Source organism: Osmia bicornis, chromosome 10, assembly GCF_907164935.1.
Source record: "Osmia bicornis bicornis chromosome 10, iOsmBic2.1, whole genome shotgun sequence".
Lineage (NCBI taxonomy): Eukaryota > Metazoa > Arthropoda > Insecta > Hymenoptera > Megachilidae > Osmia > Osmia bicornis.
In genome coordinates, this window is record NC_060225.1 from 2,006,759 (window position 1) to 2,020,645 (window position 13,887).

At 36.2% G+C, this 13,887-nt stretch overlaps 1 protein-coding gene across 4 annotated transcripts; it reads right to left on the reverse strand.

Moving 5' to 3' along the window:
* Positions 1-610: 610 nt before the first annotated feature.
* LOC114876013 (zinc finger protein 345-like) lies at positions 611-6,422 on the reverse strand. 4 transcript variants are annotated; one of them, XM_029186978.2, is made up of 3 exons: positions 6,049-6,422; positions 4,802-4,948; positions 611-2,534 (listed from the first exon to the last, which is right to left on the reverse strand). In XM_029186978.2, the coding sequence occupies exons 1-3, from the start codon at positions 6,184-6,186 to the stop codon at positions 675-677; spliced, it is 2,145 nt and encodes a 714-aa protein (XP_029042811.2). In that variant the 5' UTR covers positions 6,187-6,422; the 3' UTR covers positions 611-674. The 4 variants fall into 4 exon arrangements, with proteins under 4 accessions (XP_029042811.2, XP_029042812.2, XP_029042814.2 ...); XM_029186979.2 differs by lacking the exon at positions 6,049-6,422 and adding an exon at positions 5,682-5,785; XM_029186981.2 differs by lacking the exon at positions 6,049-6,422 and adding an exon at positions 5,652-5,673.
* Positions 6,423-13,887: the final 7,465 nt, after the last annotated feature.

Genomic DNA, 13,887 nt, shown 5'->3' on the forward strand with positions numbered 1-13,887 from the left:
TATTAACTAGTGGATGTATACATTAACTGGATTTTATACTTTAACTGTAACATATACAAGTAGTAGCTATGGTAAGGAGCATTTCCCTATGGTTCAGTGGAGTGAGAAAATAGGGATAGTAGTTAAAAGTGGCTCGCAAGCTACAGTTTAGTCATACCTGCAATAATTGATCATAAATCTTATTTTGATTATGAGTGCTTACGATCCATGATCAATAATCAGATTCTAAAATGTTCTTGATTAAGTTTTGAAAGATAAGTGATAATGAGCACCTAGAGTTTGGAAAACGTTCCTAATACAAACGAAGTCGTGCTGACATGTAGTTACTCAACTGCTATGGAAGTTCACTTTTCCTTACTCCAGCCTGACACCCGTTATCTGACAGTGTTATACTTAAAATTTACACATCTTTCACTGCACGCACACACGCACGCACGCACGCACGCACGCACGCACGCGCACACACACACACACTCATACGATAAAAATATACAGTATTATTTGAAAATACATTAATATAATATTTTCATTAAAAAAAGAAAACTAATAATAAAAAGAGCGAAACAAATGAGAATAAAATTATAAAGGAGGAGAATCATTCGACTATAAGTACACGACAAACTGTATATCCTATTCTTCAAAAAGATGTACAAAGAAAACAGCTTATGCAGTGGTTAACCGTATTGTATTAGATTAAAAAGCGCATCGACGTTTTCTTTTTCAGATTCCTGCTGCTGAACAACTTGCGTGACATCCTGAGTAAGGAGGACTTGTTCGATTAGAATAGTCTCTGTATCAGGATGTTCAGAAACTGGAATACTTTCTTCTTTAACCTCTTGTTGGACGTCGTTCGATTTGATCGTTGTTTTCCTTCGTTTCGCCCTGGGTTTATCGGTGTGTATCCTCATGTGTCGTCGCAAATCGTATTTGCCGACGAAACGAGCGCTACAAGTTTCACAGGCGAACGGTTTCCCGCCGGTATGAGTCCACATGTGACGCCTCAATGCAGCGCTGAACGTAAAAGCTATTCCACATACGTTACAGATGTACGGTTTCTCTCCAGTGTGTAACAGACTATGGTCCCTCAGGGTAGCCCTCTGATTGAAGCGCTTTCCACAAACCTCGCACGTATAGCTTCGCGGATTCGAATGAATTCTTACGTGATTCAATAGGTTCCCTTGCTGTGAGAAGGACCTGCCGCATACGTCACACTTGAACGGTTTTTCGCCCGTGTGGACACGCATGTGAGTCTCCAATGTGCGATTATTAAGAAACCTCTTCCCACACACTTTGCAGGGATACTTGGGCAAATGAAGACCCTGCGGGTCCAGATGCGAGATCAAATGCCGCTTGTAGTTACCTTTGTGATTGAATAGACGGGGACATTGGCTGCAAGCATATGGCGCTCCTCGTATATGGGTGGCGATGTGGGACTCCAGCTCCGACTTCACCTTGAACCTGGAACCACACTTTGGACACCGGTGCCTAAGGAAGTTTGTGTGGCACACCATGTGCCGCTTTAGATACCTCTTCATAGTATACGCTTTGTTGCATATGAAGCAGGAATAGGGAAACTGACCGGTGTGTGTCTTCACGTGCGCCCTCAGGTCGCGATGACTTTCGCAGTCCTTTTCACACACCACGCAAAAAAATGGCCCACTGCTTGGCACGTGGTTGTCTATGGTATGCAACAAAACGCCAGTCAACTTATCATAATTTTGCAAACACAACGTGCATTGATACTGTATCACATCGTCCTCCAGCTTGATCTCTTTTATTCTCGTGATCGTGTCGTTTAAGCTACCCAATATATTGTCTTTTGGGTCAACGAAGTAATCCGAGTCCGATTCACCGCTCCCTTCCGCTTGTTGCTGGTTCAACTCCAGCGAAACTTTTTGCGCGTTTCTACCGTTTACTCTTTCTTCCGGAATCGTAGATTTCCAGGTCACTTCAAGCTCGTGATTCGCTTGCCTACCCTCTGTTTCCTCAATTTTATCGTCGCACACGGTTATGAGAAACTCTTCGTTGTTCGTCGATTCGTGTAAACTATCGCCGTTACACTCCGACTCGATAACCTTTTTATTATCATCTAATTTGATGGTGGAATCGCAAGAAAGCACATTCTCGGCACTAATGTGCTCTAAAGATACCTCTTCCTCAGGTATATACATTATCGTATAATCTAATTGTTGGGACTCTAAGATTTTCGAAATCTCCTCGGGTATTTCGTTATTTAATCTCTTATCTTGATCCTCTTCCGCCCCCGACAACTTTGAAATTATGATGCCTCTTAGTTCAGACATTTCGGTTTTATTAAATTCCGCATTTTCTTCTACCAGTTGAACCACGTCCAGCTCTAATGCCTGTTCGTCCTTGACACCCGCGCTAATTTCTTCGACTAAAAATTCATCCGAATCGACTGTATTACACGCTTCCTTAACGTCTTTATGCTTATCATCTAACAATTTTACCACCAGTGATTCGTTTGACTGTTCCGCGCAATCTTGTTCGAAATCGTTGCCCATTGCTTCATCCTGAAAGGCAATACGAACCAATTCGAAACGATATTAATGCTTCCAAACAATGTTTAAATATGCACGGTGTCATGAAAGTTTATGGAAATGAGGAAACACAAGCACACAATTAAATTATAGAATTGAATCAATAAGAGAAACTATAGTCTACATAAAAAATTATAACGCAACAAAAAAGTATTCTATTAGGTGATTAAGTATGAAATGTCCGATTTTCTTCAGCGCTTAACCTTACCAATTTGTTTCAAGTGATTTAATATTGTTGGAATACTAACATCAAACTTTGCTGCTAATTCACGCGTAGTTTGAGATGTATCCGCTTCCACTGCGGCCTTCAGCTCATCATTATCGTTGCTTTCAAATCGCCCGCGTGGTTCATTTTGAAGATCAAAATCGCCAGATCGGAATTTCTCAAACTTTGCCAAACACTTCGTTGACACTTCGAGCTGTTTACGCTGCATTAGTTCCACGGCGGAATTCATATTCGAAAATAACACGAATTTTTGTCTTATCCATGGTTTACAGAATTTAATCTGCAAAAGGCAGTTCGACAGATAATCATAAACCGAAACGTGCATCTGAAAGACTAAAGACGTACCTCACCAATAGAAAAAAAAAAAACCAAGAACGATCAAAGTGAAACAATAGAGATATCAAGTGTCGAACTTGGTACATTAGGTAATCGGACATTCCATACTTAATGACCTAATATAAGAATTATAATGTAAAGAGACACAATTAGTAATGTAGGTTTGACTCCTAGTATTTAATATCATATCTTCCACTGAAATCATTTGTTATAAGCATAAATGCTTCGTTAACTTTTGTTATTACCATTTTTACTTTTGTTCTTGAGGAGGAATAATTTGTACATTATTTGAACAAGTAACCCGCTGCAATCTCATTTTTAAAAAAGGGTTAACATAAATTTAATATGTAAACAAAATTTTATTAGGTTACTTTTATAGCATAATACTTTTTTATAGGTAATTGTAGAAATTTTTTATGTATTCAAATTGCAGTCAAAGTAAACAAGTGGTTTTGTTATTAACATAGTAGCTGAAACATCAATTTTACATATTTGATAGTATTATCATGTTTGTGAAGGAAATGGAATAAACAAAAGTTGCAATTCTGTGGCAAATATTAAATCTGATTTCTTAATAATATTAAAACTGAAAATATTAAATTCTATAATTAAAAACTAGCAACTGAAGTTATCACTGCTATTTAAGCCAATTTAACCTACCACTTTCATTCTATTATGCAATATAAATAATTTATTATACTGATATCAATACTCTTGTAAATTGTGAAATATTGTTGTTTTTAAGAAACTTCATCATCAGTATTATTTTGACAATATATTGATTTATATATTATATTTGTGACGTTATAAGTTACTTTACAATTTCTATTTTATATATTATCAGTTACAACTAGTGAAATACCATGTTGTTAATATAAAATAGTGGGTATTAGTATGGGTATTAATTACTAAAAGAAAATGTAAGCAATTTAATATGTTTCTATATGGAAAAATTATATTTTACTATATACTGCTATTATACCATTTTCTGCATATAATAAATAACGAGGGGAAAGTTCAGAAAAATAACGTATGGAAATAATAAAATCATAACAAAATGCTTATGCAAAATAAACAGAAAAGTTTTGTTTAATAATACTAAACAAAATGAATAACATATAACAATATATGTATTAAAATGATATGATAAAGACTTATCCACTCGACTTTTTAGATTTGTTCTCTGATAAAAAGATAAGACTAAGGAATTTATGTTTTTACCTTTTAACCTTGCTCTCAATTTTTAAAAAATCACTAACAAAAATTACTGTAAGAAACATGGCTGAAACGTATTATTATAACTTATAAAATCAAATAATAATTGAAATGATTGCCAGTAGTTAAAAATGAATTTCTAATGGAAACTGTTAACTGTAATGAAAACATTAAATTGTATTAGTACAATTGTGTACCATCTTACAAGAAATTTACTGATAAATATAAATTATTCAAACATTGCAAGTAAATTATGTGAAATTAAAAGACAATATTAATTTAATTAAAACAACCTAACACGGTAAACTATTTCTTTGGAATTTTATAATTCATTGAAAAAAAAAGAAATGATTAAGTAAAATAAAATAAATGCATTCCCCATACTTGTTATCATTTTGTATTATTAGTATTAAAGAAAACGAAGTAATTTAGTTACATTAATAGCAAAATATAAAATGCTTACCTTCACAACACATCGAATTTGTGTTTCAAACATCTTACGAAGTTTTCTTTCAGTAGCTTGAACTTGTAGCTTAAAATCGTAAAATGCATCAGTGCGATAAGCACATTTTGCACAAAGCATGTTTGGTAAGCCATCAAATCTATCAATCTGTAAAAAAGGAAAAGCGTTTTAATACATTAAAATTTGAGACAATATTTTAAATTATATAATACTGAAATTAAAACAAGTTTCAATTAAGAATTAAAAATCTTATTGTATCCTATGTAACAGCGTTCAACTTAGTTACTCCGAAGATAGTTTGCAGTTTGTTGCAATATTGTGAATTTATTTATAACATATAGTTGGATAACAATCTTTCAAAGGCATATCTGCTATTAAGTATTATAGATACTTTTCTAATTATATCGAATTAGACTAAAATTAAATTAACTTGATGTATATAATTGCAAAGTAGCTTTTCATAATGTCTTTTAATGGCTTATAGTTTCATAATACACTATGTAACTAATTAAAATACAGTGGTACCTCGATATACGTCTGCTTTGGAATATGTCCTGTTTGGACATGACAAATTTTATTGGACTAACTGATCATACAAGTAAGAATATCATATAACAAACTATAACCGCAAAACAGGAGGCAATAAAATTTATTCCATTTGGTTTGTTAATTTAGAATTTATCATTAAGTTATATTTATATTTTACAAATTAATTATGTTAAATAAACTAGTGAATATTTTTTATAAACTTCTAGGAAATCGTTTAAATGCTGTTCATGACATAAACAGTGTTTAAATTATCTTATAACCCCATTAATGTAGATATAATATTAATGGGAGTTTTCTTTACTTGAGAACGAATTAATCATTTATAGATTACTTCTTATGGGAAAGGTTGGTTTTGTATACGTCCTATTCGGTATTAGTCCAAACATCAGAACTGGATTAAGGTCGTATGCCGAGGTACCACTGTATATAATACGTATAATCTATGTAGATAATTAGCAAGTTTAAGTTTTTTAAACTTTCACTTCAACTATAATAAATATTATTTGATCGTAATTAAATATGAAAAAAATCTGTCTACAAAATAAGATATAGAAATTACATCTATCAAATGAATCTCCAAAAATATTTTGAGGTTATGTTGTAATATTGCAACAATGATGAAGAATTAATTGCAATTAGTAATTGATCAATTCATTAAACAATCAAAAACGTATAAGAAATATGTTTTTCATACTAACTTGTATAGAAGCAAGTTCAGCAAGTTTGTCAGGTAAATTTTTCTGTCTAATCGTGTCGTCATCGTACATCGGAAGAAGAACGCCGTCAACTTTCATGCATGCACGACACATATCGGTACAGCTAATTTCCCAGCTCATTGTTATCTTAAATACCGTGATACACGTAAAATAAGATTTCCACGGCGTTTCTCGTTACTTAAAAATAAATGCATTTCACATTTCGCGGTCAGCGTCTTATTTCCTATCGAACATCACCGTCAACATAAAATCCAATTATTCACTGTAGATAGAGCTTGTAGTCCACACGTGTGCTTACCAGTGCTTACTGGCGTAATTTTTGTAGTGTTGCGAACCTCGCCTGTATGTATGTGTGCAATATCGTGTGAATTTAGCTGCAGGCTTGTAATCGCAAGTGTTGAATGAAATGTAATATGGCGACGATGCCATAATAGTATGACTGCAGCATGTCTGCATTATGTTATATCAATGCTCATAAATTAGGAGCCAAAATTCAAAGGAATAAACAAACAATAGATAAGATATTGAAAAACTTTCAACACGGGTGATCGTGCTGGGAGAGAGTTGGAAATCCAGAGAAATAAGACTGTCACACTTGAAATTTCTAAGAAACTAATTTATTGCGGGCCGTATCTAATTCGTTACTTTTAACGAATATCATGTTGATTCTTGAAACTGTCGAAGTCTCTTCGACATCCTGCTTATTTACAGAGGGTCGTAAATTCTCTTAAGGGTTGCCTTGACTCGTTAGCGCGAGACCTTTTATCTTCCGTTTTCTCTGGATCCCACGCTTTCTCTTAGCACGTGTGCACAGAATCGTTCTCGAGTCTTGGCGGAGCACCATCATCTTTCGCTTGCCCCAGGGTGGACCATAGACATATGAAAATATAGACGGAGCATAAACTGCTACTTTAGGTAAGGGGGGCTCTGATAATCGGGGCGAGGAGGGGACTCGTCTGACTTCGACTTATTCCGGCAAGACTCGGTAGTATTCGGCTCACATTTCACATGTATGTATGTACACTGACAAGGAGAGTGCAAGGCCTTCGTCTCACCGATTTCGTTGAAACTTTGCACACTTATAGATCTCGTTCTCCTGTTTACGAGTATATACCATTATAGGGGCAGATACTCAGTAGTTTTTGAGATATTTATAATTAAAGTTTTGTTATTACCTTAAAGTAGATTTTAGTTACGGCGAATACCAAGTGTAACGGTGGCGCAGTGGTAAAGTATCAGGCTTGTACATCGACGATCCAGGGTTTCAAATCCTGCGTGGTGTGAGTATGAATTTTTTTTGTTCCAGTTAATTGAGTTGCACAATTACTTGTTATTTACAACAGTGGTACTTGTCGTAAAAGCACGGGAAGCATAGTGTACAAAAGCATTTTGCACATCGAACAAATGCAGTATTGTTGCATGAACATTTACTTTTTTGTATTTCCATGGACTATATTCGAAATAGTCGAATGATGTTTTTCTTCTTTGGGCTCATACCATCTATTCTCCACAGAAACTTTGTGCGTTATATCTTTGCTTCGTCGAACTTCTCGTCTTACGCTTATGGTGACTGTTTATGTTATTGTTAGATCCGATAAGGCAGCTTGCATGCATCGAAATGAATTCTTTAGTCAGTCAAAGTCGGTCCAGAACCATAGTAAGAAGTTAAAATGAATGTACAAGAATCTATTTCACCAGTTAATACTTCCGTCGCGAGTGATAGTGAATTTAATAATTGTAATTGTGAGAAGCAACAATTAAAGGATGCTTTAACATATGCAGAAGAGTATCTTCGCAATGCAGATCTAATTGCAAATGAATCATCCACAGTCATTTCCAATTCAGCAATTGTGCAATTCAATTGACTGGAACAAAAAAAAATTCATACTCACACCACGCAGGATTTGAACCCTGGATCGTCGATGTACACTGAGTTGCATTGAACTTGTCGCAGTGAAGTTGGTTAAAAATTCACTAACGCATTCACGCAGCGTTGGTGAGCCGATTTGTAGCCAACTTCACTAACACATTCACGCCGCGTCGGTGAGCCGATCTCGCCATTGGCTCACCGACGCTGCGTGAATGCGTTAGTGAATTTGTAGCCAACTTCACTGCGACAAGTTCAATACAACCCATCGTACGGATGCGAAAAGTCGAACATACCCGAGTCTGCGCTTACGAAAATAGTCGAAGTCAGATGAGTTCCCTCCTTACCGCGATTATCAGTTACCCCTCGTAGAAAGGCTCCGTCTATATTTCATATGTCTATGGGGTGGACCGAAGCCAGGGAGAGGGACCGCCTCTGGACAGGGATGGGCCCCTCCACCATTGGACCAGGGATGATCCTGGGGGAGGATTCAGGATCCAGCGAGGAGGGGATGGCAGCCAACATCGATCGAGGATCTTCATCGCCAAGCTCAGAACGATTCAAAGCTTCAACCCGTCTTGATTCAATTGCTGGAAAGAATAAAGTCTAGAAATGAAGAAATTCAAACTCTATTTTTTTTCTTAAATGCAAAGTGTGTTTTATTAAAACCCGCGCCGCGAGCAGAGTGCTTTAGCGCTCCACGGGCACCTTACCCATGTTATTAATATCCAAAAATCCCTAGATAACTAAATCCACACGCAACAGTGGCATTAGTCAGTCCGTACATGTAAAAGTCCCTAGATTAGAAGTTGAACAACGTGGCAACACCGCTCACGTGACAATCGGGAGTCCTATTTTCAAAAACAGAGTCCTGTGCTCGGAATTGTAATTACCGTCTTTTTTAATTAAAAGCTGTAGTAATATACGCTATTTTGTATTAATTATGTATAAACAATACATAAACGTTGCAACTATGGCAAGGAGAAGTGATGTGGTAGTATAAAATTGTTATAAATGTGATATAAATTTTGTGTGCTCTCGAAGTAGTTTGGTGTTGTGAAGCATGATATTTGAAATATTTACAGTGGTTTCAAGAAAATTTAGGTATGAAGCAAAATGAAACCATCTTTGGATCAAATTGAAACATTTAAGAATTGATAAACGTGTATATAAGTGAATAAAAACCTTGAAACAAGCGAAATTATTGGAACGAAACCAAAGAGGTTATGTGAAGTCCAGAGAGTAGCCGAGAGTCCGACGATGTTGATTGGCTGGGAGTCTGGGAGTCCGAGAGGCAGATAGAGTAGGGTTAGATGTTGATATATTCAGACCGGACTCCCGCGGTGTTGCCATTTTTAACCGACTTCGAAAAGGAGGAGGTTACTCAATTCGATCAGTATGTATGTTTTTTTTTTTTTTTTGTGTTCACCGATTACTCCGAGATGGATGTACCAATCGGAACGAAACCTTTTACATCTTGTAGGATATGTCTTCTGGTTGGTCCCATTGAAACAAAATTTTTCATTTTTTCATTGTTATTGCAAAATACAGGAAGTTTTTAATGTCAAAATTGGACGATTTCAATTACCTTTTAATATGTTGTCAGGGACATGATTCTGAACAACTTTTTCATTATGCATAATTAACGGAAAGCTTTAGTTTCCGAGATATTCGTAAAAAACTATTATTACTACTACATTGAATTCTACGTATGCCTACGTGTCTCTACCGGTGTATGAGTCAGCATGCAGTTACCGATTCTCTACTGTTTCTTGTATACATGTATACTCTCCAAGGTATAAACCGATTGCGAGGAAACCTTTCACATTTCCGCGATATCTCACTTGCAAAAATTTATGCAATTTGATATTGTTAATAACTATTGTTATAACTGCTATGGAACTTGTTATCGTTAAAAACTATCGTTATTGCAATTAACCAATAAGAACGGTAAATCACCTTACAGCATCCTATAAATACTGCTCGTTCCACTAAAAAGTGTGAAATAAAATAATTTTTAACAAAAAATACAACCGACTTCGAAATGCACTAAAAAGTATGAAATAATTTCTACTTCATTTATACAAATACCCAACAGCTATTAATAAAACCTATTTACTCGTTAAATAGTATACTAAATACATTTCAACCTTTTCGGAGGCGGCGCAAAACTAAAAATACCCGAATATACGATGCTGTCAATAATGATTTGATAGGTTGTCGACGCCTGAATCTTCCTAGTATAAGAAAAGTTTTTAATTTTGCGCCGCCTCCGAAAAGGTTGAAATGTATTTAGTATCCTATTTAACGATTAAGAATACTGGTATAAATGAAATAGAAATTATTTTACACTTTTTAGTGCATTTCGAAGTCGGATTTTTTTTTGTTAAAAATTATTTTTCATAACGCAAGTCACGTTTCAACTTCTGCTTATCTAATGTAAATGATAGTGTAAAGCCGATCTCCGGAGTATCGACGCAATTCTGCCTCCTCCCTGTATCGTTGTCCAGTACTGAAACCATCAGCCCTCAGATGGCAAACGGAAAAATTTAGTAGCACCGCAGAGTATTCCTGTGGAGTGTACTTTGGTTAGGTCGGCCACCACTTAAGAGTGTTTCCTTACGTGGCCGCCGCGTCTACAAGGAATCGGACTCACTACTTACGTACTCATTCAATTCAAAATGTATGTACATACTCACAGATCTAGCAAGTCAAGTTAAAAATAGAAGTTTTGCTTCATGGAATTCACATACTACTTGACTTTATTACAATTATATTTGAACTAAGGGAGGGTGATGTAGTTATTAACATTCTAAATTTCGTGTTAAAATACTTTTAATTATCTTCTACATTTCTCAAAATACTTATACTAATTTTTAATCTTTGGGAATTAGTTTCCAAAAATCCGCTCGCATCCAAAAGTGCTGTACAAATCTTTGGGAATTAGTTTCCAAAGATTTGTACAGCACTTTTGGATGCGAGCGGATTTTTCCTACGGGTCGCAATCGGTTTCTGGGCTAGCCAGAGCTGTGTTAGATACAGGCCGTCTCAAAGAGCTCGGCTCCTCGCTAGCTCTTTACACTTGAGTGTTGGCTTAGCTTAACACCTGGTTAACACGTTGCGTACCGTGAGTAGGAAGTCCACTTATCCGTAGTATTGTACGCCACCAATGGAAGAGAAGGATGAAGCTACTACTCGCGCTCTATTGCTGCCTAAACAGCTCAGCGCAAGCTTTCCTCTACTTTTCAGAGTATTGCCTGCTTCTGACCGTGGTCAGAGAAGATCTGCGCTGCTACCGTGTGGAACGCCTCTATTTATAGCCAGATTATGCTGACTCGGCGCTTTATTTCCACATAGAATTCCTTGGGGTAGCTGGAATTCCCGATCACGTGACGGTCATCCCCGCTCCTTAATCTACGCGGCCTCCCTACTCTAGAACTTTTCCCCACCGCGTGATCATTGGGGTTGCGCTGGCGCACACGCGGTCAGACGTCGATAATTTATCGATAATCTGTTTTATCGTCTGACTTACCGACTCTACGTTTATCGACTAATTTTAACAGACTCGGTTATCGACAAAAATGAAAAGTATTTATTACAAAGATTATTATAATACATATTAAATTAGATATTAACAATAAAAATTAAATAAGACATTTTGTATGAAATATAAAAATTAATTATAATAAAAAAAATGAAATAAAAAGGGTGTTGTGTTCTCTCAGGTCGTTACACTATGTTGCATGTTTACATAATGTACCTATATTGTTTAAACGAAAGAGCTTCAATAATTTTCAGAGAAACAATGTAAAATTTAGGAAATAAAAATAATATGAAATACAAAATTAAATTAAAATTAGGGCTCTCTCCGTGGTCCGTCGTTTGAGGGTTGTGATGAAATAATGGTGCAGAAATTAAGAAAGAAAATAGGGATTGCAATATTAAGAATTGAACCCAGGACTTTCACATTAATTGCTGTATCAGTTGTTTATTTACTACATTACTGTCAACCCTCTAACATCCATAGTTCTACGATTCATCCTACTTGAGATTGCTTGAGATCCTGTGAGAAAAAATAGAGAAAGGGAAAGCACATTGTACACTCAGTCCCATCGAAGCTGTCGCAGTGAAGTTGGCGCGCTAACGCATTCAAGCCGCGGCGGCGTTAGCACGCCAACTTCACTGCGACAACTTCGATGGGACTGAGTGTACAGAACGATGCGACACAACACCATAAACTTTATTTTAGTAAGAACGCACATACATACATGAAAATTAAAGTGATGCGAGCGTCGAGGCCGAACTCCGAATTCCGCGTCGGTAAAACAGTCAACGTTTCATCGAAAATTAGGCTGAACAGAAACTGATTTCAGCGCTACCTCAGTTATTGCATCCAACTAACGGTATGCTATTCAACGTCACTCTTCGCATACACCTAAATGACACACGGATGCTACGATAGCTATATGTATTATGTACGATGAATCAGACCAATTTTTGCGTGTCGCCGGAGAAACCGTAGTTTCTCGAACGAGTTCGGCTCGCCTTTGATGTGGTGACAGCCGAGAATCGAAGCAGCGTACAGGGAAGAAAGCAAGTTTAATACCCGTGTACGTGTGAGACAATACTAACACAATCAAAATTTAAGATTAAAACCTTTTTATTTTTGAATTTTTTTAAATGAAAATGTTACTAACGTATTTGTGAGATTTTTTTGATTAAAACAAGATCAAATATGACATAATTTGAATTATAATTATTTATTTACTTATTTATATCTAAATAAGTAAAAATAATGCAAATTATATGGTGTTTGGTCTTATTTTAATCAGTAGAACCTTTCAATGACACTGGTGAAAGTTTCATTTAGCACAAATGCAAAATAAAAAAGTTATTGTTGAATTAATATTGTCTCTCTCAAATGTTTTTTCTCGGGCCGTTTAATTCTCGGACCTCTTTCTCTTTCGCTATTTGTCCTTTTCTACGTTCACCAGCATTGAAGAACTCACTCCAACCGTGTTGTTCTTCCAGCGTCACATTTTCGTTCCCTATTCATCGAATATTTGGGCGTAACGCAAAATCAGGAGAGTCCAGCATAATATCAGATTATATGCTGAAAAAATATACTAACTTATCTGTCTACAAAAACTTTAATACATCTGGCAACAGATTTATTTTCGGGATGCTTTTCTTAAGTAATCAGCATTTCACTATTCTCCTGTACAGATCGTGTGTAGCAGTAGTGACTGAAAAATATTAAAAATCCAGGATATTTTGTGCCGTTGAAATGAAATAAATCGCTAACAATGAAAAGTCTGTCTATATAACATATTGAATTCTGCCTATAGATGTGCGTCTGCGACAGCACATGCATAAGTGTTGATTGCCATCCGCTGACCATTTGTCTTCTGTTTAGAAACACGGTCAGGGACCGTAACGGTTCTATTCATAACTGCATATCCGAGATTTCAAGAAATGTGTATTCAAATTCAATTAGAGGTGAATATTATTGATGTGATGGGTTACGTTCCAGCCGTAAAGTGGCCGGCAACGTTTTTCTGCAATAATAATAAGAAGTAAAAAGAAATTGTAAGAAATGAACAAAAGCCATTAAAAATGCGTATTATAAATAATTTGTTATTATTTCACGAAAGCGTTTCCGACCGCAGGCGGCCGGACGTACACTCAGTCCCATCGAAGTTGTCATAGTGAAGTTGGCGCGCTAACGCCGCCGCGGCGTGAATGCGTTAGCGCGCCAACTTCACTGCGACAACTTCGATGGGACTGAGTGTACATATATACTATAACCTAACTGATTACATCAATAACATTCACTTGTAATTGGGTTTGAATAGACATTTCTTGGAGTCTGGTATATGCAGTTGTGAACGAAACCTTCACTCTCGTTCGATCCTCGTTTCTAAACAGAAAAGTGGCAAGCAATTTGACGCAAT

Bases quoted from the DNA above. Each gene is read 5' to 3' on its own strand.
- LOC114876013 (XM_029186978.2), bottom strand. From the start codon at position 6,186: ATGAGCTGGGAAATTAGCTGTACCGATATGTGTCGTGCATGCATGAAA. The intron at 4,949-6,048 runs GTTAGTATGAAA...CCTTTTTTACAG, and splicing joins CTGAACTTGCTTCTATACAA to ATTGATAGATTTGATGGCTT. The intron at 2,535-4,801 runs GTAAGCATTTTA...ATTGCCTTTCAG, and splicing joins AAATTCGATGTGTTGTGAAG to GATGAAGCAATGGGCAACGA.